This window comes from Dermacentor albipictus, chromosome 1 (assembly GCF_038994185.2).
Source record: "Dermacentor albipictus isolate Rhodes 1998 colony chromosome 1, USDA_Dalb.pri_finalv2, whole genome shotgun sequence".
NCBI lineage: Eukaryota > Metazoa > Arthropoda > Arachnida > Ixodida > Ixodidae > Dermacentor > Dermacentor albipictus.
The window spans coordinates 513,180,906-513,205,430 of NC_091821.1; the positions used below are offsets into that span (position 1 = coordinate 513,180,906).

General features: G+C 48.0%; 2 protein-coding genes across 5 annotated transcripts in view; both read right to left on the reverse strand.

The window, feature by feature from the left end:
• Nucleotides 1–5,437: 5,437 nt before the first annotated feature.
• Nucleotides 5,438–24,525, reverse strand: part of LOC135905991 (motile sperm domain-containing protein 1-like) — a 153,849-nt gene continuing 134,761 nt past the window's right edge. For all 4 annotated transcript variants that reach the window (XM_065437142.1, XM_065437144.1, XM_065437141.1 and 1 more), the window contains exon 6: nt 5,438–5,774. In XM_065437142.1, coding sequence (XP_065293214.1) covers nt 5,743–5,774 — 32 coding nt within the window. In that variant the 3' untranslated portion in view covers nt 5,438–5,742. The remainder of the gene's footprint in view (nt 5,775–24,525) is intronic.
• LOC135906009 (uncharacterized) lies at nt 12,358–19,147 on the reverse strand. Its single transcript, XM_070533907.1, has 6 exons — nt 18,852–19,147; nt 18,173–18,295; nt 17,870–17,971; nt 17,659–17,763; nt 17,442–17,546; nt 12,358–12,441 (listed from the first exon to the last, which is right to left on the reverse strand). The coding sequence occupies exons 2-6, from the start codon at nt 18,185–18,187 to the stop codon at nt 12,358–12,360; spliced, it is 411 nt and encodes a 136-aa protein (XP_070390008.1). The 5' UTR covers nt 18,188–18,295; nt 18,852–19,147.

The window sequence follows — 24,525 nt, forward strand, 5'->3', positions numbered from 1 at the left end:
ACGCCAGTAGATTTCTTTGCACAGCGGAATATGAGGGCAGACTTCCACCCCGTCCAGTTCCATGACTACGCAGACTCCAACGCAGCCGCATGTACTATTTCAATCGCTAGGACATTCTTGCGGGTGTTTACTCTGATTTCTTTCATTCAGAACCAGCGCCTCTAGATGTGAAGACACGGCTTGCCTGTCGAGGCATCTCAATTTGCAGCGGCGAGAACTGGCGCGAGGATTGTACCTCAGTATTCCGCGAAGATCTCATGGTGGATGCACTCGAGTTCGATGATGTGCTGAGAATCCTACTCTTTGCTTTACGGCTCCGCACCAGCTAGAAGGTGTCGTCGCAAGATTCTTCGCTGCTGACATAGAGTGCATGGTGTCGTTGCTGTCAGTGTCGCTATCGGTGATGTTGCACTTCCTGGAGGCAACCGTCGCCGTGGGCATTGCTGCATCCGCCGGAAGCACGTGAGACTCCATCTCCATGGCAACTAAGCAGGAATCAGAAATTCACTGTCAAAGTCCAAGAAATTCACAAAGAGAGTAGAGCTGAAAGACAGCGTTGTCTGAAAGATGGCTACTAGCCGTAAGTGGAGAAAGCGTTACCTGAGCTACCAGCTGGCTTGTAGAGGTCTAGAGAACAGCTTACAAAAGCAACTACAAGCTGTGGCCTTAAGTCAAGCTGGGAACTCGACTTCTACTAGCTGCGTGTTTCCTGGGCGGTAATGAGTGAGCGGATCAGCTTGCGGTTGAGGCTTGGCAGCAACAGCCTACTAGACACCCACTTTCTCTGGAAGATACACGCATGCTCAAGCAGACACATTACGCCGCACTACATCCAAATCCTCCAGTCACAGGCGGGAAACAAATTGCCCCAATCTGTGCGCGATCCCTATCGCGACGGTAGCGTGTGGCGTTCGTCTCCACGTCGGCTGCATGTGGATGGGGGTGGCCTGAGTTCTGTCTTGGTCTCGCCACACTGGACTTGTACCACCGGTGAGCGACAAACGGAGGCACTTGGCGATGCGCAGCACTGCCTTCATTGCAGCCTGTAAAACGTCATATGAGGAGTACTGTGCACTTGGTCTTGTCGACAGTGTGTGTCACGAGGATCCCATCCTCGTCGCCAGTGTCACGATCCACCACGGGTCGTGAACAAGGGAGGGCTTGTGGCGCCCTCCGTTAGACGGACGCTCCGCAGCGTGTTGGTGCTGAGCGATGACTAACCGGCGAGCAGCTGAGCTCGTCGGTGTTTATTGCGGTGACCAATGTTGCCTGCCAAGCTTGAAATGAAAAACAAACGTCCATGTTCACACTATGAGGCTCTGCCTCCACCCTAGCTGGGTCGACGGTGCCTGCTATCCAGGGGAGTAACGGTACGGTGGCCTCCGCCGTCGAGTACTCCGCCTGGGCACCGGTGTTGACGGATCGGGTGTGGCAATGCCGGGTGCTGCCTGAGCCAGCCTTGCTCCATCCGGAGGGTTCGTAGTGGTCGGCCTTGCGAGTGGTGCTGGACTCGAGACCGGCCCAACGGGTGCCGCACCACTGGCTACGGTTGCCACCTCCGAGGTGGGTGGTACTCCACTGGAAGCGACTGGTGCTGCCGCTAGTCCTCCTGCGGGCTGGAACTGTGGCAGTCGAGGGAGCTGGCCAGGCCCCAAGGCGAGGCCTGACGTGGTCGGCGTGTCTGTGCCACATGGCCCCGTCTGGCATGCGGACGAGCAGCGATGAGGCGCTGGCAGGAGACACCACCTGTCCGGCAGACCAGGGTGGGCCAGGACGGAAGTTCCTGGCGAAAACTGGAGCTCCCGACTCTGGCAAAGGCCCGGGACGGCACCCTTGGTCAGCAGCCAGCTTCTGCGTCTCTGATTGGGCCTCGCGCAGCTTGCGCTTGCTGCGGGAGACCTCGCTCTTGAGCTGCCTGTTGTGCCTCTGCAGGCTCGTTATTATGTGCCGCATCTCCCGGTTGATTGGCTGAGCCTGCTCGCTGGACACCGACGACGCCTCAAACTCAATGCGTAGATTCTCGTACTCTCGGCGAATCTGCGCGATGTTGTCCTCGAGGCGGATGACCTCCGAGCGAAGCTTCTTCTGGACAATGCTTCTTCTGGACAACCAGCTCCTCGCTTTCCATCTGCTCAATGTGGCGAAGGTGCGAGTTTTTGGCTGTGGACAGCAAGGAGCGACACTCGTCCAGCTGAGTCTTGAGTTGCATGCTCTCATTTTACAGCACGGAGAACTGGCTCTGCAGGCACTTGTACTCGGCTGTGCTCACCACCAGGCTCTCGGGCAACGACCGCAGCTCTAGCCGCAGCCGCTCCACCGTCTTCAGGGCCTCCTTGTGGTCATGTTGAAGCTGCTCCAGCTCCAGCAGCCGTGCCGATGCCAGCTCCCGCTGTTCCTCGAGCTGGCTCTGCAGGTCCTCCAAGCGCAGGGAGGCTGCTCCGCCACCACCGCCAGAGCCCCCGCCAGAGGCAACCATGGGCAAAGTGTCGACGCCGTCCACCTGGAAGCTCTTCATGCGCTGCAGGCAGTCGGCCAGGTTAGTCAAGCTTCTCCTCACGCGCGCGCACCTTGCTCAGCTCGTACTCGAGTTCTTCCTCTCGGTTGCGCAGTTCGTCATTCTTGCTCTGCAGCGAGTCCACCTGGTCCTGGTGCTCCGACAACTTGAGGGTGAGCTTGTGGTTCTTCTCGTGCAATGAGGTGACCAGCGCATGCAGATTTTTGTTCTCTGTCTGCAGCTCTATGTTGGCTTGCCGTACTGCCTCCAAGTCTGGCACCGGACCAGTGTCCATCACTCACTCCCCATCTGCACCAGGGGTTTCTTCCCCTTGGAGGGCCAGCATGTACGGCGGCACAGACGACGGTACAAAGCCTGTGTGCCACATGTCGAAAATCGGCGGCTCCTCGGCCACGACGTGGAGCCTGGCCGAGGAAGAACTTCAGCTTGGTGCCGCATGACTCCGCCGCGTACCCTTGCGACGGCTACCCTGGCCACGGGCTTGTCTGGTACCTGGGCTTGACTCAGGCTGCTGCTGCTGTTCGTCCTCCTCCTTCGGTATACAACGTACCAGGTGCCCAGTTTTCCCGCACGTAAAGCATTGTGCTTGAGAGAACTGGCACTGTGAGGGGAAGTGGGCACCACCACAGCGACCGCAGGTACTGCCCTTTGTCGCCAACTCATTGACCGCCGCTTCTGCCGACGGTGAGCCAGTCGCACGGGAAATCTCGCCGGCGTCCTTGGCGGCAGCTTCCATTGCCAGCGCTGCCTTCATGGTGTCGTCCAGCGACGGGTCGGGAAGCTCCAGGAGTCGCGTCTGCATGGCAGGGTTGTTGATTCTGCAGACGAAACGGTCCCGGAGTAGCGAGTCCAGTTGGTCCCCGAAGGCGCAGGCACTCGCTAACCCTCGTAGCGCAGCAACGAATTTCCCGAGGGTCTCTCCTTCCCGGCGGCTCCGGTTGTTGAAGGGGAAACGATCCATAGTGTGGACGGTGCTGGATTAAAATGCGAACGCAGTAGGGCAAGCAGCTCACCCAGCGCCTTGAGAAGGTCGAGAAGGCTTGAGAAGGTCGAGCAGGAGGCTGAAGACGCGGGTCCCGCAGCTGACCAGGAAAATGCCCCGTTGTTTGGCCTCGGGTGTGTCGTTTACCCGGACGGACACGTGGACTTGCTCCTTGTAAATTTGCCAGGCGGACCCATCTCCCTCGAACGGCTCGAGCCTTCCGTACAGCGGCATGGCGGCAGCAACGGGGGATGGTGTTTCGCTGCTCGCGGCAGCGTGGGACGCTCCGTAGGTACACGTCGCCAGTGTAACGATCCACCCCGGGTCGTGAACAAGAGAGGGCTTGTGGCAACCTCCGTTAGACGGACGCTCCGCAGCGTGGTGGTGAACGATGACTGACCGCCGAGCAGCTGTGCTCGTCGGTGTTTATTGCGGTGCGGTGACCAATGTTGCCTGCCGAGCTTGGCGGGCGAACCAAGATTATGTCCCAGGGGGCGTCACATACTTGCTACAGTGTGGATGCCTCCTCTGGCCGCGTGGACCCACCCACGTATATAGCACATTTTAGCCTGGCCAGATACATAGATTTTTCATAATTGACGGTGTGCCGAATGTACGCGTAGTAGCGGACTACACATACCGCAAGGAAGTGGGTGCAGCCGGGCCTTGTTGCTTTCCGCATTTCTACTAAGTGCATCTAGTGTTCGCAGAGCATTTTTGCCAGCAGAGCTATCAACTCCGAACACTCGCTTCCTTCTTATGTCATATTCCCGTCCGTTCTCCTCCTTCGCCACACTGCTCACCTATGTTCATGCGTCAGCCTCTCGCTTAACAGTTACGGCACGGTCAGCAAACTTTTTCCTCTCCCAACCTATCTCTCCTGCATTTTCAGCCGCGTAAGGACACTGCTCGGATACACCTCGTACCTTTGGCAGTGCACCGACACTATTTGGTTTTTCGGTAGATTCCCTGTTTCCCCAGCCTTACTTTGTCAGGGCTTTATTAAAGACACATTAAAGGCAAATATAAAGTCCAGTTAAAGCGATAGCAGGGTCTTTTACCCCTGGTGACAGATTGATGCTCGAGAAAGTCTAAGGCATCAGAATTATCGTAAACAAGGCTTTAGTTATCGAGAAATTGAGGTAAATGCAGGACACGATTTGAGACTTCCCCAGGACATTCAAGTGCTAGCCTGATGACGAAAGCACTCATTATAATTCTGTCGCTAGTACTCAATCACTCGTAATAAAAGGATCTTTGCATAGCACAGCATTATAAGATGGAAGAAAATGCTACTTGTAGAGCTCTATACGATGTTTAGAAAAAAGAACTATTTGACATTGCCCTTGGTAATGATGCGGGCGCTCGAAAGGTTTTCGTTTTCGCTTGACTGTGCGCCACCCGCGTTTCACTAGTTTCGTTATCGAGTAGTGCTGCGCTGGTTTTGATTGCTTGCGAAACTCGCACCAACTGCAAGTAGCAGAGAATGCCATATCTATGCGATGTCGCACGATGCCCGAACCATTTACGCCACTTGAGCTACAGAAGCTGCAGCAGCAAATCCGAGCCTTGGCTCGATTTCTCCATCGTAGCATGTTTGAATTTTGCGCACGAAAGCTTAGCACCATCTGTCGGGAGCCGTTTTACTCAACGACAGCTGTAAATGGCGGTGATGGCGATGCAACGTCACCACCCTCCAGCTGGGGGTGGGAGATTTGAATTGTGTTAAAGCTATTCGGACTCTTCAGATGCGATTTCCTCTTAAACTAAAGCTTTTCTTGGCACGAAACAAGCGATTCGGGGTTTCTGGAATGATATTTCAAGTCCACGTTGGTTTAATGTCGTCTTTAGTGTCCCTTTTAGCGAAGAGAGCCGTGACAAACGACATGATGCCAACGAAATGCTCAACCACTTTGCATCAGTGCACGCACTGCAGGAAATGGTGTACCAAAGCGTTTATTGAACGCACTAGGCTGCTGCTCACACTCGCTTGAAGCCTGCAAACGTACACACATGGCAGAATTACCGGCAGGCAGCTTCTTTGTCAAGGAGTAACGTGGTCGTGCACGACGAGGCTTTTCGTCGAGAGGGCAAGTCTGTGAGCAGGCATCATTGCAAAACAGTCCTTGCACACTTTATTGTTAAAAACAGGCACCAGTAAGCGCTTTCGTCGAGACAGCAATTCACAAAGCTGCTGCGGAGGACGTCCAGCGTTCCCCTGGCACCAAAAGAATGGAGGCATCCTTCACTGGCGGACGACGAGCATTGTCACAAGCCCTGCACATACAAAAGCAGGGCAGTCAGCTTCACGGTCACACAAGGAACCAGAAGAAAAAAACCCCTGACGTAAATAAACACTTAAAGGACCCCTAAACTACTCCGAGGTCGAAATTTAATTCTGCAGTTGCAGTTGAGCACGAGTCTGCAATGAACATGTAGCCGCGATAATTTTTCGAAACGGTGTCTTAATAGCTGAGTTGCATGCGTTTGATGATCGAAACGCGGGCCTCGCTTGTTTCAATCTCATTCGTTACTCTCCGTTCGTTGGCTGGTCTCCTCCTCACCGAGTGCTCTTCAACCGTGGCCGCCACCGCGCTTTTCAAGACACTGTCCACTTCCGGTTACCTACCGGTTACAACAGAGTGGGCCTCTTCGATTTTCGGAGTTCTGGTATGGTGTTCTAGTTCACTATAGTTCTGGCAGACCACTGGCAGCCAGATGGCAGCCAACTAATTCCGGTTCTGACAGGAAGTCACGTGGGCTGGGATCCCAAGACCATAGAGTTTCCTACAAAAATTACTAGAGGGAACTCTGGCGCTGCAGTCGTTGTCCTACCATGGGAATGATGGGAAAGTACATGGATTTGTCTGATTTTCATGCTTGTGGATTCAGACGTTCTTGTGGCTTTGCATATTACGCTATATAAATCTTATTGTCGTATATTTCGGCGCATTCTATATTCTTCGAAATGCAGAAGACGCCGGGAACGCGTACAATTGCTATTAATTGCAACGATTGAGCTTGTCCAGGTGGCCAAATCGAAACGCGCCAAGCGTCTCAAATCACTGGCATGCCCGCGATAAATTCATAAGGGCGTCTCATTTGCTTGTCGATAGATGCGTCCGTGGCATAATGGTTTCAATATCAGGCTTCTGTGCTAGAGTCCCTGTGTTCGAATCCTGCCGTTGGGCCATTTTAATGATGCTTATTTAATTATTTGTTGCGCAATATACTGTTGAAAATGACGAGTTTACAAAGCCACAAAGCCGTTTGAAGAAATAACGAAGTTTAGGCAAATCCATGTACTTCCCGTAATTCCCATTCTGGGACAACCGCTCCCATTGCAGCTGCTGTAGACACTAGCGCCAGGGTTCCCTCTAGTAATTCTTGTAGGAAACTCTATGCCCAAGACAACCCGAACCTGCCCGAAGTTTGCAAAATCGAACGCCGGTCAGCTGGCCAAATGTACACACATATGCTACCAGCATGGCAGCGCCCGGCGAGGCCGGCGCGCGCTCGGCGTAGTCGGCCCATTTATGTGTTGTCAGCTTCGAAATATATAGTTGCATTCAGGAATCCGATCACTTTCGCGCGACTCGGCGCAGGACGCGTACTGGGCCAACCTCGCCTTGCGCTGCGCAACCGATGGCCTCCGACGCGGCGGATGACAAGACGCGAAATCGCGATTGTATACTCGAAAGCGATAGCTGGAGGATCCCTGCTCGCAGCGATCACGTCGACCACCGGCGACATTGATCAGTTGGCGCTGTGTCATCACAAGACATGAAAAAGCAGGTTATCGGGTACATCTTATACGCATAAAATTTCGCGCCGACCTGTTTGGGCTTCGATTTCAGACAGTTTGTTGTGGTTGATGGTGCTTCTCATTTTGACCCTAAGGAGCTGGCGACGCGGCTGGCGCATGAAAATGCACGTCGCTTGTGACCAGCGAAACGTTTCACACGAAAAACAACATTGATCGCAATCATGAGGGCAAAAAAAAAATGGCTGAAGGCTTAACTTGGTCAAGCCTGGAAGATTGCGAAAGCAATACCCTTGGCTGCGCCTTGGTTCGGCTGAAGGTGTGAACATGGTTGCCCTTTGTTAAACTTATGGCTGTACATCATCCGACACAGCGCAAGGCAGCGCGCAGACCACTGCGAGGAGTCGAGCTGTAGCCCCATTTATCCTCCTAGCGTGACGTCACACCAGCGAGCGCCCTCTCTCGGTAGCGCCGCAGCAGCGGCACGCAAGGCTTCGCCTTCACCATCGATGCCGCGAGCTGGGGCCCCGTCTCTAGGTCTGGCGTGACGTCACGCGGTCACGTGAAGCGCAGCTGTGTAAGGAGGCGCCATGCCCACCGATGGGCCGAAAGTGCGAGCAGTATTGCTTTCGCAATAATAAGCCAATGTACGTGTGTCTAATGTACCGAGTGGAATCAGTGTATCCTTTGATCAACGGCCTGCTGTTCGAACACATATCGGTTTCGAGCTGCCACCTAAGCATACGACGGAGAGACGGAGCTAATACTGGCTAGCTGCAAAGCCTTCGCTAACTGCAGAGAAAGATGATGATATACATACGCGAGATATGTGAAAAGGAACGCCACCAGGGAAAGACGAACCCAAAATGTACCGCAATGTGTGAATGAGCGTCTACAACTTGCGTGGAACACGATTCAGATAACATGCACGCATGAGAGCGCGGCGCGCTGTTCAACGCCGCGAAAAAGCAGTCAGGGGACACACATATACACACACACAAAAGCTTCAAACGGTTCACCACGGCTCGTATCACACCGCTTCGCCATGCGGAACGGAGCGTTAGCACCTAAAAAGGTAACGCTAGAAGTAAGGAAATCCGAAGATGACCGTAGACAGTTGGCTGAGCGAGGTAAGTCCTCAAGCGCCCGCGTTGCAATTCGTGAAGTCCTCGCAAAGATGGCGGCGAGCGCTCATCGCCTCTTTTAGTCGTCTGCTAGCCTGAGAACTTCCAGAGAGCTGCCAGACCAAAATCGTCCTGGCAGCCCGCGGGTAGCCAGAACCGTCCAGCCCGAGCAAAACGAACGCCCGGCGGAAGTGCGTCGCGCGGTGGGCCGAGCAAACCGAGAAAGACGAAGACGCTCTGGCTGGCGCTGGCAGCACGCGGGTAGCCAGAAGCGGAAAATCGAAGATGCCCAGTGGGTAGCTGCGCTACTCAACTACCAACTGTTGCTGCCGCGCCGGCCCGTGCTCCTCCGAATCGTGACGCTATGGACCCTGCGTTGTGCGCGCGCTTGTTGCGCGCCAGGCATTGCGCAGTGTGTGATCATCACGTCGCGTCGTTTTTCACATCGACGCTTTTGCAGCCAAGCACCACACAAGGATACCTTCTGCCCATCGCAATACACTGCAAACATGCTAAGCATGACTGTGTTGCAATGCGAGCGATCCGGCATTTACGCTGCGTGCCGTAGTTACCTATTCGCAAGCGCGCGCAAGCGAACAACACGACGAGGAACCTGCCAGCAGACTCGTACGTTCTTGTTCGACCAATCGACAGCATCTGCTCCAGCTGGGGCCGTATCACGGAGGAAGGAAACTAAGGAGAGGCCCTACCCCCTCCGCGCGCTAGGAGAAAAGTGTGGCGGAAATGACGTAGTAGGTTCTCATTTTTTTGCTGCTTTTTTATTTTTTTGTTGTATAGCCCCGCCTTTTGGGCCACAATGGCGGCGTTGTTATGGTTTTGAGCGCTCACACGTGTTGCTCTGGTAGGTTTCGTGCCGTGGCAAAGGCGCTGTGTGGGCGGGTTTGCGTTAGTCACCGTGCCTTGTTGTGCTGTGTTACCTGCACCGTGCTCTGCCGGATGTTGCTGTGGCCATGTGGGACAGGAGGAACTAAAGCTCGTGAAATGAACGCGCATGTGTAACGCTGTACGCAATGTACCGCGCCACGGCAGTGACAACGGACGAAGGAATATATCCGCGGGAAATTTTGCCTCCACTTCAGCGGAATCATGCTAACGTGCCATCGCAGACCGAAACCGATACGTTTCAGAATCTGTACAGTGAACGCCTTGCAGGTCAGTGATTCCTGCTTTTGACAGCGCATGTTGCATTTGCGGCACGTAGAACGTGCGTTATTCAAGAATGCATAATCCTAGTTTCAGAACTTCGTGTTCAGTAACAACTTGCTTTTGTGCATATTAAAACACGTGTTGCTCAACTGTTGCTTGTTTCTCGCATTACTCGCGACAGCGCCGACTCTTTTAGGCAGAGCACGTTCGAGGGTCATGCACACCTGCACAGGTGTACCACAATTAATACACACGTGCTGATAGAGATTTACCCAGAATATGTGCATTTTGCTGCCCTCGACATCGACATTTACACAAGCTGCACGCCTGCTTTATACCAACATGTAGTGTTTCATGACCTAGATTGGCACGTCGATGCGCACAGTAGCCGTTAAAGCGCTGCATTCATGTAACGGCGCACCATACAGAGAAGCACACGGTTCTACTAATTAAAAAAAAAAAACTAAATAAAACCAGTGCTGTGCAAAACTATTTGGAAGGCATTCATCACATGTACAAGTGGAAGTGAAATTTCAAAGTGCACAAAGAGCAAGAAATGCACAATCCTCGCGAGTCAGTTTGCATAATGAGTTTATTCAGCAAGTTCTCCAAATCGCGTCTTTGTCTAATACGATTTGAGCGTAGAGAAAAAACATTCGTTTAATTCGGTCACTTTTCCTATAGGCACTTGTGACTGGCAACTGTAAAAGTTTGCACGCCCTGTGTGTTAAGTCCAGAAAAGGTTTGTTCATCTTCAAGCCTTTCATGGGAGGGGTTAAAGATTATTATTTAAATACAACATAGCAAATGCAAACCATTGAATCAACAAGTTGAATGTAAGGAGTTCTGCACCATATAAATGGGACTAATCTAATAAGGAATATACGCATAAGATACTGCTGTGTATTGGTATGAATCAAAGAGAAAGGCGTGGCAATTGTATTCATATAATCAGTTCAATGGAACATTTAAACCATGCAGTAAAAATGTGCATTAAAACAACTTAGATTGGCAACACAATCCATTCTTTTCATCCATTTTTATTTTCCTTTCTTATTCATGTACATCAATTAAGAAGTGTTGATTTCTCCTATGCTTCAATTTCTTTTGGTTTCCTACCGTTTTAACTAGCAGACATTGAGCCCCTGGATAAAAAATGTTTTAATATGTTGCTGTCACGTGACAAAATCACCTAAAATTATGTGACTGTGTTGGAAAACGCCTAATGGAACTAATGTGTGTTTTGTTTATTTCTTATATTGTGGTGGAGAAAGTAAACGTTCAAAGAAGCAACTCGCACCACAAGATAAATGCGTATGAAATTGTATACGTCCCATACAACAGCAGCATATTCTAGCAATAGCCCGATATATTATTTTTTGCAGACTTGTGGAAGCTCTTCTTAAGTGCGCCAGTTTCTTCCTTGCTTTTTTCCACTATGGTTTTTCAAGTGTGAATTATTCTTCCTAAGGCTATCAGAAATATCTCACAGGTACTTATAACTAGATACCACGGATAGTAGATGATGACTGATGCAATGAGTAAAAGGTTCTTCTAGGTATTGGTCAGTCAGAGTTCTTTATTTTTAGCATGGGATAAAAAGGTGTTTAATGCAGCCCATTTTAAGGCAAAATGATTTCCTGGTACAGGATTGAAACATCAGCAAACTGCCATATATCCATGACCATATTATGGACAGTGTTATTAACAAATAGCAGATCGAAAAGAGAGGCACGCACAGAACATGTCAGAATACTCAACTGTATAGTAGCGCATGAATTTGTGGCAACCCAAATTAAACACACCTTGTTGTTTACAAAAACAGTATGCTTCATCAAACCGCTGAAGTCATTTCGCAGTATTAGTTTCAACTTCAGTAGCTAATCGATCATTTCATTTTTTATACCCTCAGTGCTTTGACATTGCATAGGGGAATGTTTTTAGACACTTGTGAACAATAACAATAGACGGAAGTGTGATATAGGAACAATCTTGCAATCAACAAGAACATTTCAACATGCATGTATGAAGAACAGTGAACGCAGGGCTAATGAAGCACTAAATAACGCCACCGGTGCATACGCATTGGAACATCAGCAAAGTCAAAACTTGATGAAAACATAAGCAGGAAAATGAGAAAAAAAACAATGAAGGTTTCAGTACACATTCAACACAAACACATATTTGGCATTAGCTTGACTGGAAAAATTGAAATGACGTCATTACTTTCCTTAGTAAATGAAATGTTGCAACAAAATTTTATTGCCCTTTAAATTGAGTCAGTTTTGTGAACATTTGGCGCACTTGACTGCTGTGGATACTCTGAGTTGTCTCTTTTCCGACATGATAGAGGCGTACATTCAAATAACATTCTGCTACACTTCTTAAAAGATGGACATAATGATTCTCCAGTGGAGAATTATCAAACATGTGTGAGTGTAGCTCTGCAAACAGCTCTCTTTGCTGCAGTGATTCAAGCACTTGGTGTACTAAGTCCTGCAATAGTGTTTTTGATGACAATTTTTTCATATGCACAGCCCATCGAAGAAGAGATTCTGATTTTTGGCAAATTGAAATGACACTCTTTGATGGGTAGTGAAGCCTTCCTCTGCTCTTTCTTTGTATAAATGCAGTGTCTGCTGCTCCAGGTGTACTAAACAATGCCGCTGTGCACTGCTCACACATCAGCTTTTGGCCCAGCTTGTATGCCACGTAGCCAGCGACGTAGGCCACAACACGACTCCCAAAATCACTGATTTTTTCTAGTGATGCAGAGTAATCATGTTCACTGGCTATTTGTCTCTGCTCAACCACCGACTCCTCGGTCAAAAGCTGCTTCCTCTGTGTGCTTGCATTCAGCACATCGGTTGGTGAACGTCTTCTGGCTGAACTGCATGACAATATTGTAATACTGTCCAGGACTTGACAATTTCCCGAGACATCAGAAAGTTCATTTTGGACTATCACTTTCTTGAATGCTGCCTGAAACTGCTGTGATGTGGGGTTGTCGTTGTGACCGCCGTGTGCTCTAATTAAACCAAAAAGTAATTCCAAATGGTCCTGGCAAATCTTGTGCACTGGAATGTACTGTAGTACTTTCTTTAGAACAACGAGGAAATTATACATGGCTATCACACTCTTCATGCACATAATAAATCCCAAGAACCCAGTCTTCCGCGCTGTTTCTATCAAGTTTCTTCTATTTACAGGCTCTTTCAAAGCGGAAAGGTACTGTACTGCAGTATTAAACATATCTTTTACATTATTTATATTTTCTTTGCACAGTGGCTTCTTCCACTCTCTTTGATTCATACTGCGGGAATTCAACACATCAAAGAGGTTGTTGACAATGACTAAGAATTCCTCGGTTGGTTCTGTATTGGCAAACCCTTCCACGTGCATGATCCTGCATTCAGCAAGTGCCGTCGCCATGGACAGGCTCATCACTTGGGCTGCCAGGCGAACCTTCATCGGTTGCCTTTGCCACTCAATATGAGCCTTTCGCAACTTGTTTGCCAAATGGACACCCTCTTTTTCTTGCAAATTGTGCAGCTTCTCCACATATGCCCAGGATACGACCCTTCCATCTTGGTTGATAAAGTATTTGTGATGAGCAAGAGCATTCCTCACCAACTTCAGCATATGGCAGGGATCTAAAAAGGCTGCAACTGGTTCTTTGGTTGCTGGAAAGTTGTTTGCAGATTGTCAATATCTGTAAAATTGCAGCCAAGCTCTTGAAGCATTGCTATGTTTGCTGGTGCACCATCACAAGTTATTGAGACAACCATGGCCCCTGCATCATGTGCAGACAGCAAGCTTTGCTTAACTAGGTTTGCTCGCTGTTCACCTACAATTCCATCTACAAGGAAGTAACCCAGAGGAACCTTCCAGTGCCCATTAATACAGACGACCATTATAACAAAGGCAGCTTTCGCCTGTGGCAAGCAGTCACCTTCGGCTCCTGTGCCCATGTCCACGTAGCCTTCAAAGTGGCCCCCTTGCCATTGGACTTGCTGTCTGATTGACATCTCATCAACTATGAGGCTGCACACTGTTTGATGGCCTCGGGTGCTGTTCTCTGAACACTTCAGCTTTAGAGCAGTCGCAGCCTCTTTAGAAAACCCTGCCTTCCCATCAATGCTTTCGTACCATTTCCTTAAAGTACGAGGATGTGGTAAGCATGTGTCGAATACCTTCCTCACATAACTGTATGCCCGTGGTGAATAAAAGTTGAGAGTGAGAGCAAATGTTCTCAACTCTGGCGAGTACTCCTTTGGTTTCTGTTGTCCTGTCTGCTTTGCTACCTGTCGTTGCAAAAGCTGTTGATTTGCAGCACCAAGACTGTCGAGCACAGAAACCTGTTCTCTGAGCAAAATGTTCTGTGTGGTTAGTGTCCTCAGAACCGATTTTAGTTCGGCATTCTGTTTTTGAAGACGCCGCCTTGATTGCTGCAGTCTTTTGATCGCTTTTCTTGACTGTTGCTGCTGTGAAGCAAGTCTTGCTGCACGAGCTCGCAAGAAAGCTTTCTCAGGGGTGTCGACCTAGAATGCAAAAACTAAGTGTCACAAGGAAAGCCTAATTTATTATATTATAACCATTTTATCAACTAGTAAGCTGTAACACCTGTGCAAACTTAAAGTGCTGTTAACAATGATATAACTAAGCTCAAGGACAGATTTCAGGCTTTATTTTTCCTGCATTCCTGTTCTTTATTCAAGTGGTGTACTGTAGCACGATTAAAAGACTGGACAAACGAAGACACACAGGGACACACAGCGCTGTGTGTCTTCTTTCGCTGTGTGTGTCCCTGTGTGTGTCCCTGTGTGTCTTCTTTTGTCCCGTCTTTTAATCGCACTACCGTACACCCCTTGAATGTGCATTACCAACAAGCCCACACATTGCAACCCTCCTGTTCTATCTATCCACATTCATGCTAAAAAATGCGTCAAACTTACACATGCATGACAACCATCTGCCATCATATCATGGTCTCCTCAAAGAACATCTTACCATGACTAGCCAACCAGTTTTGTGAGCTCAAACCACAGATATTAAAACACTTAATATTATATGCATTTATTGATTGATACATCATGCAGATAAATACAGCATGTGTAGTTAGTATGCATTGTCTGGAATCAAATTATGCCCTTACATACATATCCCTGTCTGCTGTTGTTGAATTACACTGAACTCAATAAATGCTTATTTTTTATGAACATAATTTTTTATATTGCCCATGACACGGAGCACAGTTCTTCATCTTGAGATAATAATAATATTTGGGGTTTTACGTGCCAAAACCACTTTGTGATTATGAGGCACGCCGTAGTGGAGGACTCCGGAAATTTTGACCACCTGGGGTTCTTTAACGTGCACCTAAATCTAAGCACACGGGTGTTTTCGCATTTCGCCCCCATCGAAATGCGGCCGCCGTGGCCGGGATTCGATCCCGCGACCTCGTGCTCAGCAGCCCAACACCATAGCCACTGAGCAACCACGGCGGGTCATCTTGAGATAGATTACTCACAGACAGACTATAATTGTACAAGGAATTAAAATTAATATTTAACTAATTAAGTTTTTTATCTAATTACTGTGCAGCACACGTTGCAATTTATCACTTGTAGCCGATCCCTTCGGAAGTCATCTGCTCCAAGTGAATTATGAAGATGCCAGTTTTGGGATATGCATTCTCAAGTTTCATGACGAACTGCTTTGGTGTTCCAGCAGTTTTTTTGTGCCTCAGTGTGTAAAGAGACATTGTGAAGAAAAGTAAGCAGACGAACATTGCATTTTCATCGCAAGTTTGACGGTGCTTATTTCAAAAGGTATGCAAGTTTAAAAATTCATTCCAAGTGGATGTGCCTTGCGAAATCACCGGCTTCAGTTTGTATATTGCAATATGTAGGCTAAACTTATTAGCTTGAGTGGAATTTTGTTAATTATTCAATTATGGTTTTTAATGTCTTATGTGATTAATTGTCACCTCTTCCAAGCCATGCAGATCGATGAGTATAATTTTGCTGTTTCGCCACAGGTGATTTTAAAAAAATGATAATGTCAAAATAAGGATGCCCGGTTACTAGAACTGCTCACATTCATTTACTTGGATGCACATACATTGCTTTGGTAAGATATTTTCCATCTGTAGATCTGCCTTACCTTTGCCAGCTTCCTTTTTTTTGGCGTTGTAAGAGCAGCTTCCACATTCGATGACCTTTGTAGTTTCTGCAGAAGCAGTTGATAGCACCTCATTAATTAATGGTTAAATGATTTGCAATGAGCACAAGTACTTATATTTACTGGGACTTGCATCGCCAATTATGGCAGACACTACTGTACCCTTAATGCGATTTGACTAACACGTGAGATGATGACTGATAACACTACTGACCCTGTTACAATGAATGCACAGCACTAGTTGTTGCATGAGCAATGCACCTCAAGGTAGCAACATGATTGATCATGAGATGGTGGACTGAAGTTTCTTAAAAACAACATTACACTACAGAATTTTTTACTGTTGCTAACTTGTAGAAGCATACTGCAACCAATATGAAAGCTGCATGCTAAGTTTATCCTATGAAAAAAGGGAAGTGTCAGTGAATCATGAGGTGTATATTGTGGGTGCTCCATATTATTATTATTATTATTATTATTATTATTATTATTATTATTTCAGATACTGTCAATCCCAGCGGGATTTTTACAGGTTGGGCATAGATTATACACTCACAAATAGTGATAAAAACAGGTTTACATGATTTCAACTATATTTGCAATCGACACGAAGTAGATATACACATATGGTAGGAAATAAAACAAGGGTACATTTCATTTGGCAAAAGGGGGTGACATTACATAGGCAAATACAATGCTCATACAGATTTCATTTTATACAATGACATGAGTGGGGTTATTTCCGGCTAACATAATCTAATTATTGCACAACAGCTCTTCTACAAGGGTTATAAATTTCGGCAACGATGTGCTAGTCGTTATGAAGGGGTCCAGGCTATTCCATTCTCTTATTGCAAGAGGAAAGAACGAATATCTAAAACAGTCAGTGCGAAATGCATACTCTTTAAGTGTTAATGAATGCTTATGGCGGGAAAGTCTGGTGTCAGCTAGGGATATATACAGAGAAGTATTTATTCGTAATGCATTGTGTATTAATTGGAACAATAATTTAAGTCTTGCTAGCTTGGCACGGTTTTGCAGAGTAGAAATACCGGCTTGTTTTAGCAGTTGGGTAGGTGAATCGCTATTCTTGTATTTGTTAAAGATGAATCTAATTGCCTTTCGCTGCGCTCCTTCTAGTTTGTTAATAAGCTGTTGTGTATAAGGAAACCAAATTGTGTTACCATATTCGAGAACTGGGCGAATAAATGCGTTGTATGATAGCAGTTTAATTTCCGGTGGTGCAGCTCGAAGTCTTCACACTATCACTTCATACCACACTATCACGAGTGCATGACTGCATGTAACAGGCTAACGCCCTCCAAACATGAGTACCAAACAGTCAGCACTAATCAGCCATGTTTTCAAAGCAGATCTGTAAGCTTGCATGTATGCCCTTGCTAGCTTGAATCAGTTTCTCGAGAGTAATAGCAATAATATAGGTTTTATTAGGTAATAGCTTTATCAAAAATTAGTTGGGCCCACAAACCTGTTACATATTTCTGCTACTTTCATTTTTGTATTGATTGTGATCAAACGGGAGGAGGACAGAACTTCACAGTCACTACACCACTGTCTTGTGACTAGAATACCTTAAGCTAGGCTAGTTCATGCACCCCTTAACATCAGAATAATGCAAGCACAGAACTAAATGAAAAGTGCTAACTATGTTAGCGTAGCCTTTTTTTACAGAAAAGACGTGTTTACCTGCACTGGTGTCACCTCCAATTGAAGAACAGCAGCTAGGCTTGATGGGTCGGTGACATAGAGGCTCTCCTGTACTTGACTGTTGTCTCCAGTATCCATTGCAGCCTGGTAGCAAGAGCACATGTCAGCCATTTCCGTTTAAACTTCAATTGCAACCACTGTATGCTTATAACACAATAAATGTGTTGGGTGAATTGCACATAGAATAGATGCTCACCTGCGCAAGTTGTGGCTCAATAGGAACACTGGTACTTAGGCCAGATGGACCGGGCTCAGACAGGTTGGTCTGGACTGCAGTTTCATATTCCAAATCCATGGCAGCCTGAAAACAAGAGTGCTTATTGTAATCAGCTGTATGGCCTAAACTGCCTACTTGAAGTACTACAAAGGTCTAGGAAAAGTGCAACACAGAAGGAAATAATGTGCACCTGTTCAAACGTAGTCTGACTGTAGAGACCAGCACCTAAGCCAGACAAACCAGGGGTAGGTAGGCTGGCCTGAGCTGAGCGTTCATCAAAACTTGTGGCAACCTGAGGGCAAGACATCAATGAGTAAATAACCGCTTCAAGTAAAACTGTGCGGCATGACTTGGACTAAGCGAGACGTGGAATTTACAGGGATGAGCGTGCGATAGCCGCATTCATCCCTATTACGCGTGATACAATTTGGCCTGATACAATTTTTTGTTCAATAGCAACTGCTGACTATTATTAGCGAATTGAAATGTTCACCTGTGCAAGCACCATCAAGCCTTCATCACATCCTTGCGTGAGTTGAGAGGATGCAGAGTGCGAGTGTGCAACATGGCTTGTTGCATCAGATGCACTGTCACCTTGGTAAACTGGATGAGGCAGCTGGGAGGTTGCAAACTTCATATTAATAATGTTACACATGATAAGGAAGGGATGTCAAATAGCAGTAACTGAATATGTGCTTGGCCACTTTGGGACTACTAACAACATATCCTTTGTTTGCTCTCACAAAATTATTTGGCATGGTTTGCCAAGATTACTTCTGAAATTGTGCTTTCAGTAGAAAGTTTAAAATGCATGCAGTTAATTTTTTTCCATCACTCCAACTCGTGTACTGGGTGCCACGAATAACCAGAGAAGCAGGTACGATATGCATAATTAAAAGTTATGAGAAACATATAGAGTTTTAACTCGTGTTAAAGTTGGAAAACTTGTATAGTGAGCACTGTATACTGCTGAAAATTTATTTATTTGTTTCGGTAAGTCGGTTGATTGTGTGTAAATTTGCTTTCTAAAATTTATCCTCTACTAAAATTCTGGTCGCATACAGGTATCAGCATTGTTTACCAGTTTAAAGAAAGCCCCCCCCCCCCCTTCCTTATATGCATTTGTGTATGTATTGCAAGAGCCATGCCACATAAGAAGCATCAGTTCTCACCAAGAGCGTCGGCACTGCATGTCCCCGCAGACGGACTCTACTTGGCGACGTGCGATCTATATGTTCATCCCGAAAGTGAGTTGAACAAATGCGGGCTTGCTTCTTAGGCTCTCGATCAACTCTGGAGGATGGCCAAATTGCCTCTATCCACTTTTTCCGACGAACGGTGTCACCGGGAAACCTGATAATGAAGAATCACGCGCATATGTATTAGATGATAACTTATATTGTGCGAATAAAATATTTTACTGTTATACTATAACTATAGAATTATTATCGCTATGTGAATGCGTGTATAATAAGTTCTAGTTTTTCCTCCGATAAAACACCAACCACATAAGGAAATTTACTTACACGTGAAAAGATATGGGCGGTCCACTTGTCGGCGTGCGCGACTTGCATCCTGGCACACAACTAGGCATTGGATGAGCGGATACCTAGGCAAGCGTCCGCACAACTCGTGCGCGGAACGAAAACTGAAAAAACGGTGCCTTTCGCGCATCGTTCGCTGGGAAAGAAACGCAGAAAATGCAGTCATGGCCAGTCGACTCTTCATCCGGGACGGCTGCTTTGACTTATTAAGGAACGAATCCTCCCTACCACAAGCTTATCTCATCTGTGCGTGCGAGAAGCGCAGGGAAGTGAAGGTTAGCGGATGCGCTGCAAGAATACACAAGGCGCCACAGAACGTACACCTGCGAACACGTCGAACGGCTAGCTATTCCATGCTCCCACGTAGGCCGGGTCCACGCGCGTATTGTTCGGCACCGTGCGCCGGCCAGTCGACTCTTCATCCGGGAAGATGGGAAAGAAGCGGCTGCTTTGACTTATTAAGGAAATAATTCTCCCTACCGCAGGCGTACCTTATCTGTGCGCGCGCGAAGCGCAGGGAAGGTCAGCGGATGCGCCGCAAGAGTGAGGAAGGCTCCACAGAGCGTACCTGCGAACACAGCAAACGGCTGTTTCCTGGTCGCAGGTGGGCCGGTTCCACGCGCGTACTGTTCTGCATTGTGCGCCGGCTATCGCAAAACTTTGGTTCCGTGACGCTTCACTTACCGTGCGAAGAAGGCACCTCAAGCCGCAGTCAATGAACCTAAACGTGGAGTCAGAAACGACATTCTGCCTCCTCGCCGGCGCGCTGTCGAAGTGATGCGCGGCCACCCGAAGTTTGTTCAATAAAGCACGACGATTCCTCAAGCGAGAATGTGTTTGTGCTCATAAACTCCAAATGGATCGCAAATGGGTTGGTGTGTCGTATGTGTCTCCAGTGCGTTCTTGCGGTGCAGTAAGAATGCGTACATCTTTTTTCGCATCGCCAGACGTCTAGCTCGCAAGACCGTATGAGAGCCCCAGGAAGCCCAAGCAGAGAAAAGCAAGTAGAAGGCAGCGATAAAGGGGACCTTTTTTTAAAAAACACGCAAGAGCTGGGTAGCGGCCGGTACCTGCGGTTAATGAGAAGAGTTCAGTTGGTTGGTCTTATATTTAAGGCATGTTTATTTTCATAATAGCCGGTAAAAGCAGCCGATTCGACCTCACGGCCCAATTTGCGAAGTTCATTATGAACTTCTTTTAACATGGGTTCGGCAACGGCAACGCAATGAGACATCGCGATTGTTTAGTATTGCTGCGGAGCGAGCGAGCGCGCTCCGTGCGCGAAACCACGCGCAGCGCGGCGCACGTGGTTTCGCGAAAGATGTAAACAAGAGAGGAGGGTGGCACAAAAGGCGGAGCATCGCCACGAGCAACGCCAACTTCCGGCTTCACTTTTGCTTCACAAAGAGTGACGTCAGGGCCTCTCCTTAGTTTCCTTCCTCCGTGGGCCGTATTCTGTAGCGGTTCCTTTGGGAACAGGTTCCTTTTGGCTGTTGCCATTGGTCGGCGCTTCGATGTCGTCATCCCTGGTGGGCGGGACGACAAATTTTGATGACGTCACGCAGGTTGCCAATCATCTGGAAAGGAACTGGTTCCCTGCTAGGAGCGGAACCGCGGAGAAGTGGTTCGTTTGAGAGTCGCGCGCGGGGGCGAGCATGATGTCGAGGGTTGCTAGGGCAACCGCAGCTGCCGGCTAATCTCGCGCCAGCTGACGAGCCGGCACCTAGACGAGACGAGACAGAGACGGCAATGGCGGCTCCCTTGGTTGTGCTGCTGGCGAGTGCCGAAAGACAACGACGCGACGAGAGGCAACGACGCGGCGCGTTTGGCATGGCCGAAGAAGAGTTTCGAAGGCATTTTAGTCTCTCCAAAGACATAGTGCCACGTCTTTGCGATGAGCTGGAAGGACATCTCGGACCTCAAAGAGTGCGTGGTGTCGACACTACGATGAAAGTGCTGTGCGCGCTGCGGTTTTTTGCCACCGGGAGCTTTCAACAGTGCGTCGGGAATGAAGAAGCGATTGCACTGTCGTAGCCTTCGGTCAGCCGGATCATTACAGCCGTCGCCAAGGCCATTACGGTTGTGGGCAAGGAAAAAGGATGGGTTAGATTCCCATCCACGGCGCAACAGAAAGCCGCCGTCAAGGAAGGCTTTCTTAGCCGTGGAAAAATTCCAGGAGTTCTAGGGTGTGTGGACGGGAGTCTGATAGCCATCGTTCGCCCTAAGAAGCTCGGCCCCGGCGAAACGGAATCGTACTGGAGCCGTAAAGGGTATTACACCCTCAACTGCATGGTCGTGAGTATTGTTCATTGACAAATATTTTCGATATGTGTTTGCGCGAGTGCACGTTGTAAAAAACTTCGTTTCGTTATTTTTCATCAATTGCCGGTAATACTTGCGTTCCTATTAGAGAAAGTAGCGTTTGTGTTGTATGTGTAATGACGACTTTGATCTTTGCATAGAACACGGCCGCACTTTTTCAGTGCTCTCCAATCACAGTTGAATAGCCTTTTCGATGCTACAATGTAAACACATTACGCGCGACTTAAACCGGAATAGACGCCGTAGCAGTGAAGGGAGTCTTCGTCTGCGAGCGATCCTTACAGAAGACGAGCCCTTGTGATTCTTATTCGACGTAAAACTAAAGCATTGTGGCCAACAGACTGTAAACGCGAAAAGGAGCATCCCATCAATGAAAATGGTGTGAGGGAGAATGAGAATGTGTGGACACCCATTTGCTCTAGCTGTCAATACGGCACATGCTGTTTCCGCGTTCTTTCGCTTGTAATAGGCACTTTGTCTGAAAAAAAAAAAAAACACACACAGGTGGCACTCTTTAGCAGAATCTTGTACAATATGGACGGAAGAAACCAAAGGAATTATTTTGCACATTGTGTTGTTACCGTATGCCATACATGAGCATGTGAACACATGCCAACATTGCATTTGTAGGTTAAGATGACATTGTTATCATGCTGATCATTAGTTCAACTGCCTACTGCGTATGTTGATATCTCCTTTTCTGTAATTGTGTTCACTGACTGAACAGTAACTGATTGGCAAGTAGTGCTAAGCAAAAGGTTGTGCCAGATATTTGTTGCAGTGGCACTGACACCTTCTCTTTGCTTTCCCTTATGAGGTGTGCGACGCGAAGCTGAATATCCTGGAAATTGACCCACGGTTTCCGGGATCGTGCCACGATTCTTTCGTCTGGAGGCATTCTGCATTTCGCCGCCGCCTCACTCGTGGCCTGTTACTTCATGGAGAAGTCTTGCTTGGCAAGTGCACCTAAAGTAGCAGTGCTTCTTCCACATGTAAAACATACACAGTCAAATAGTTTTGCATTCTAGCAAGCTTTAAGAAAGCGTGATTTGCTAGAAATGTGTTGTGAATGCAGCAGTACCTAATGAACCTGCAGCGACTATCGAGAGAAACAAGTCTCTCTTAAAAGGCAGATATTTATACCAGCATGTATACAACAGCTGACATGTTATGCTGTTTATTTATTAATTTCAATACAGTGAATGCCATGTGGAGCGCTACAGGCAGGGGTGGAATTCTACAGAACACGTCGAAATGGCAGTTTTCAAGTATAGTGGAAAAGGGTTGGTGACAATGGACTCGGGGACCTGGTCCCTGTCCTTGGAACAAAGGAATAAGCGTGTGCATGAAACTTTCGGCATTGACGTTAGTGATCGGTGTTGTATATATTGTAGAATGGTGCAAGTTGCGCTATTTTGCATTGCGTCGCAATGTGTGCGATTTTTTTTTTTTGTTACAGCGACATGTGGTGCTGGAGTGATTAGAAAGGATCAAACGGGTAGCTCGATTTTGGGTACCTTCATGAGAAGAGGTACGAAAGGTAGAGCAAGGATCCCAGATACTGGCAGCATATTCGAGAGTAGACCTTAGAAGTGTTTTATAAAATAACACTTCTGAAGAGAGAAGAGCTAATAAGTTTTAGTGGAAGATGTACATTTAGGGAGGGGCAAATGGGATGAACGGAGCAGAAAACCACGAGTATGAAATAAATATTACATGTCCAACTTAACCTGAGAACGAGATTTGCAGCCAAGACAACAGGTGAAATTGGGCTTTCTTTAAAATGAGTTGAACTTTCTTTACAACTTTCCGGGAAGGTCAATGTTTGATAGATATTGCAACAATAAATCCAAGACCCGCTCCTGTTGTAAAAGGGCCCTGGCGTAGACTGTGTTCTTGCATTGTGCCTTAATGTATCCATTTCGTTCACTGACATGCAACACTTCACAGGGGACTCTGGGTACCCGCTAGAGCCATGGATCATGACTCCTGTGCCTGGTCACCCAAATCGCCTCACGGCAGAGGGGCGCTATAATGAGGCACACGCATCAATGCGAAATGCCGTTGAGCGGTGCATAGGAGTCGTCAAGAGCCGCTTCCGATGCCTGCAGAGGTATCGGGTGCTCCACTACTCGCCTCGGAAAGCAGCCACTATTGTTGCAGCTTGTGCAGCGCTGCATAACCTCTGCCTTGCAGCAGGCGTGCCTCTGCCAGATGACCCAGATGACGACGGTGCACATGACGACAGCGCACAGGGGCCAGCCCAGGCACAAGTGCCGCTTCAAGTACAGGTGCCGCCGCAGGCGCACCCTGTACAGCCTTCTCGAGCTTTGTTTCAAAGAGGCCGTGCGGTGCGCGAATCCATAGTTGGTGTGTTTCGGCTGCCCAGAAATTTGCGCATTGCCTACCTGCAAAGTGTGCGCCAGCGCATTCGCTGGCAAATGAGGCGGAGACATGTGCTGGTGTAACATGTTTTCTTTTTCTTTTCATGAAGTAAATAGGCCGTGCACTTCAACATAACACATTGCGTGTGCTCACATGTGGCTAATCGTAGTATGCTGCATACTGCGGTAGTGAAAAGCACATGATTTGTCTATGTTGAGCATGACAGATACAGTGATGGGGGTGGGGGGGGCGTGCGGCAGCAGGCTTAAGTTCTTCCGCAGCCAGGCTCCATGTCGTGGTCGAGGACCCAAGATTTTCGACATGTGGCACACAGGCTTTGTTCCGTCATCTATGCCACCGTACATGCTGACCGTCGAAATCTGCGGGTACCCCATTTCCATGGAGCTGGACACAAGGGCCAGCATGTCGGTCATGGCCGGGACACTCTTCAGGCATACTTTCCCCGGCGTGTCCGTCGAGCCTTCGGGCGTGATGCTGTGCAGTTACTCTGGGGAACTCTCCGAGGTCCAGGATCAGGCAAAAGTCAGCGTTGGCTTTGGCGACAGGGAGGCAGCCCTTCCCCTCTACTTAACAA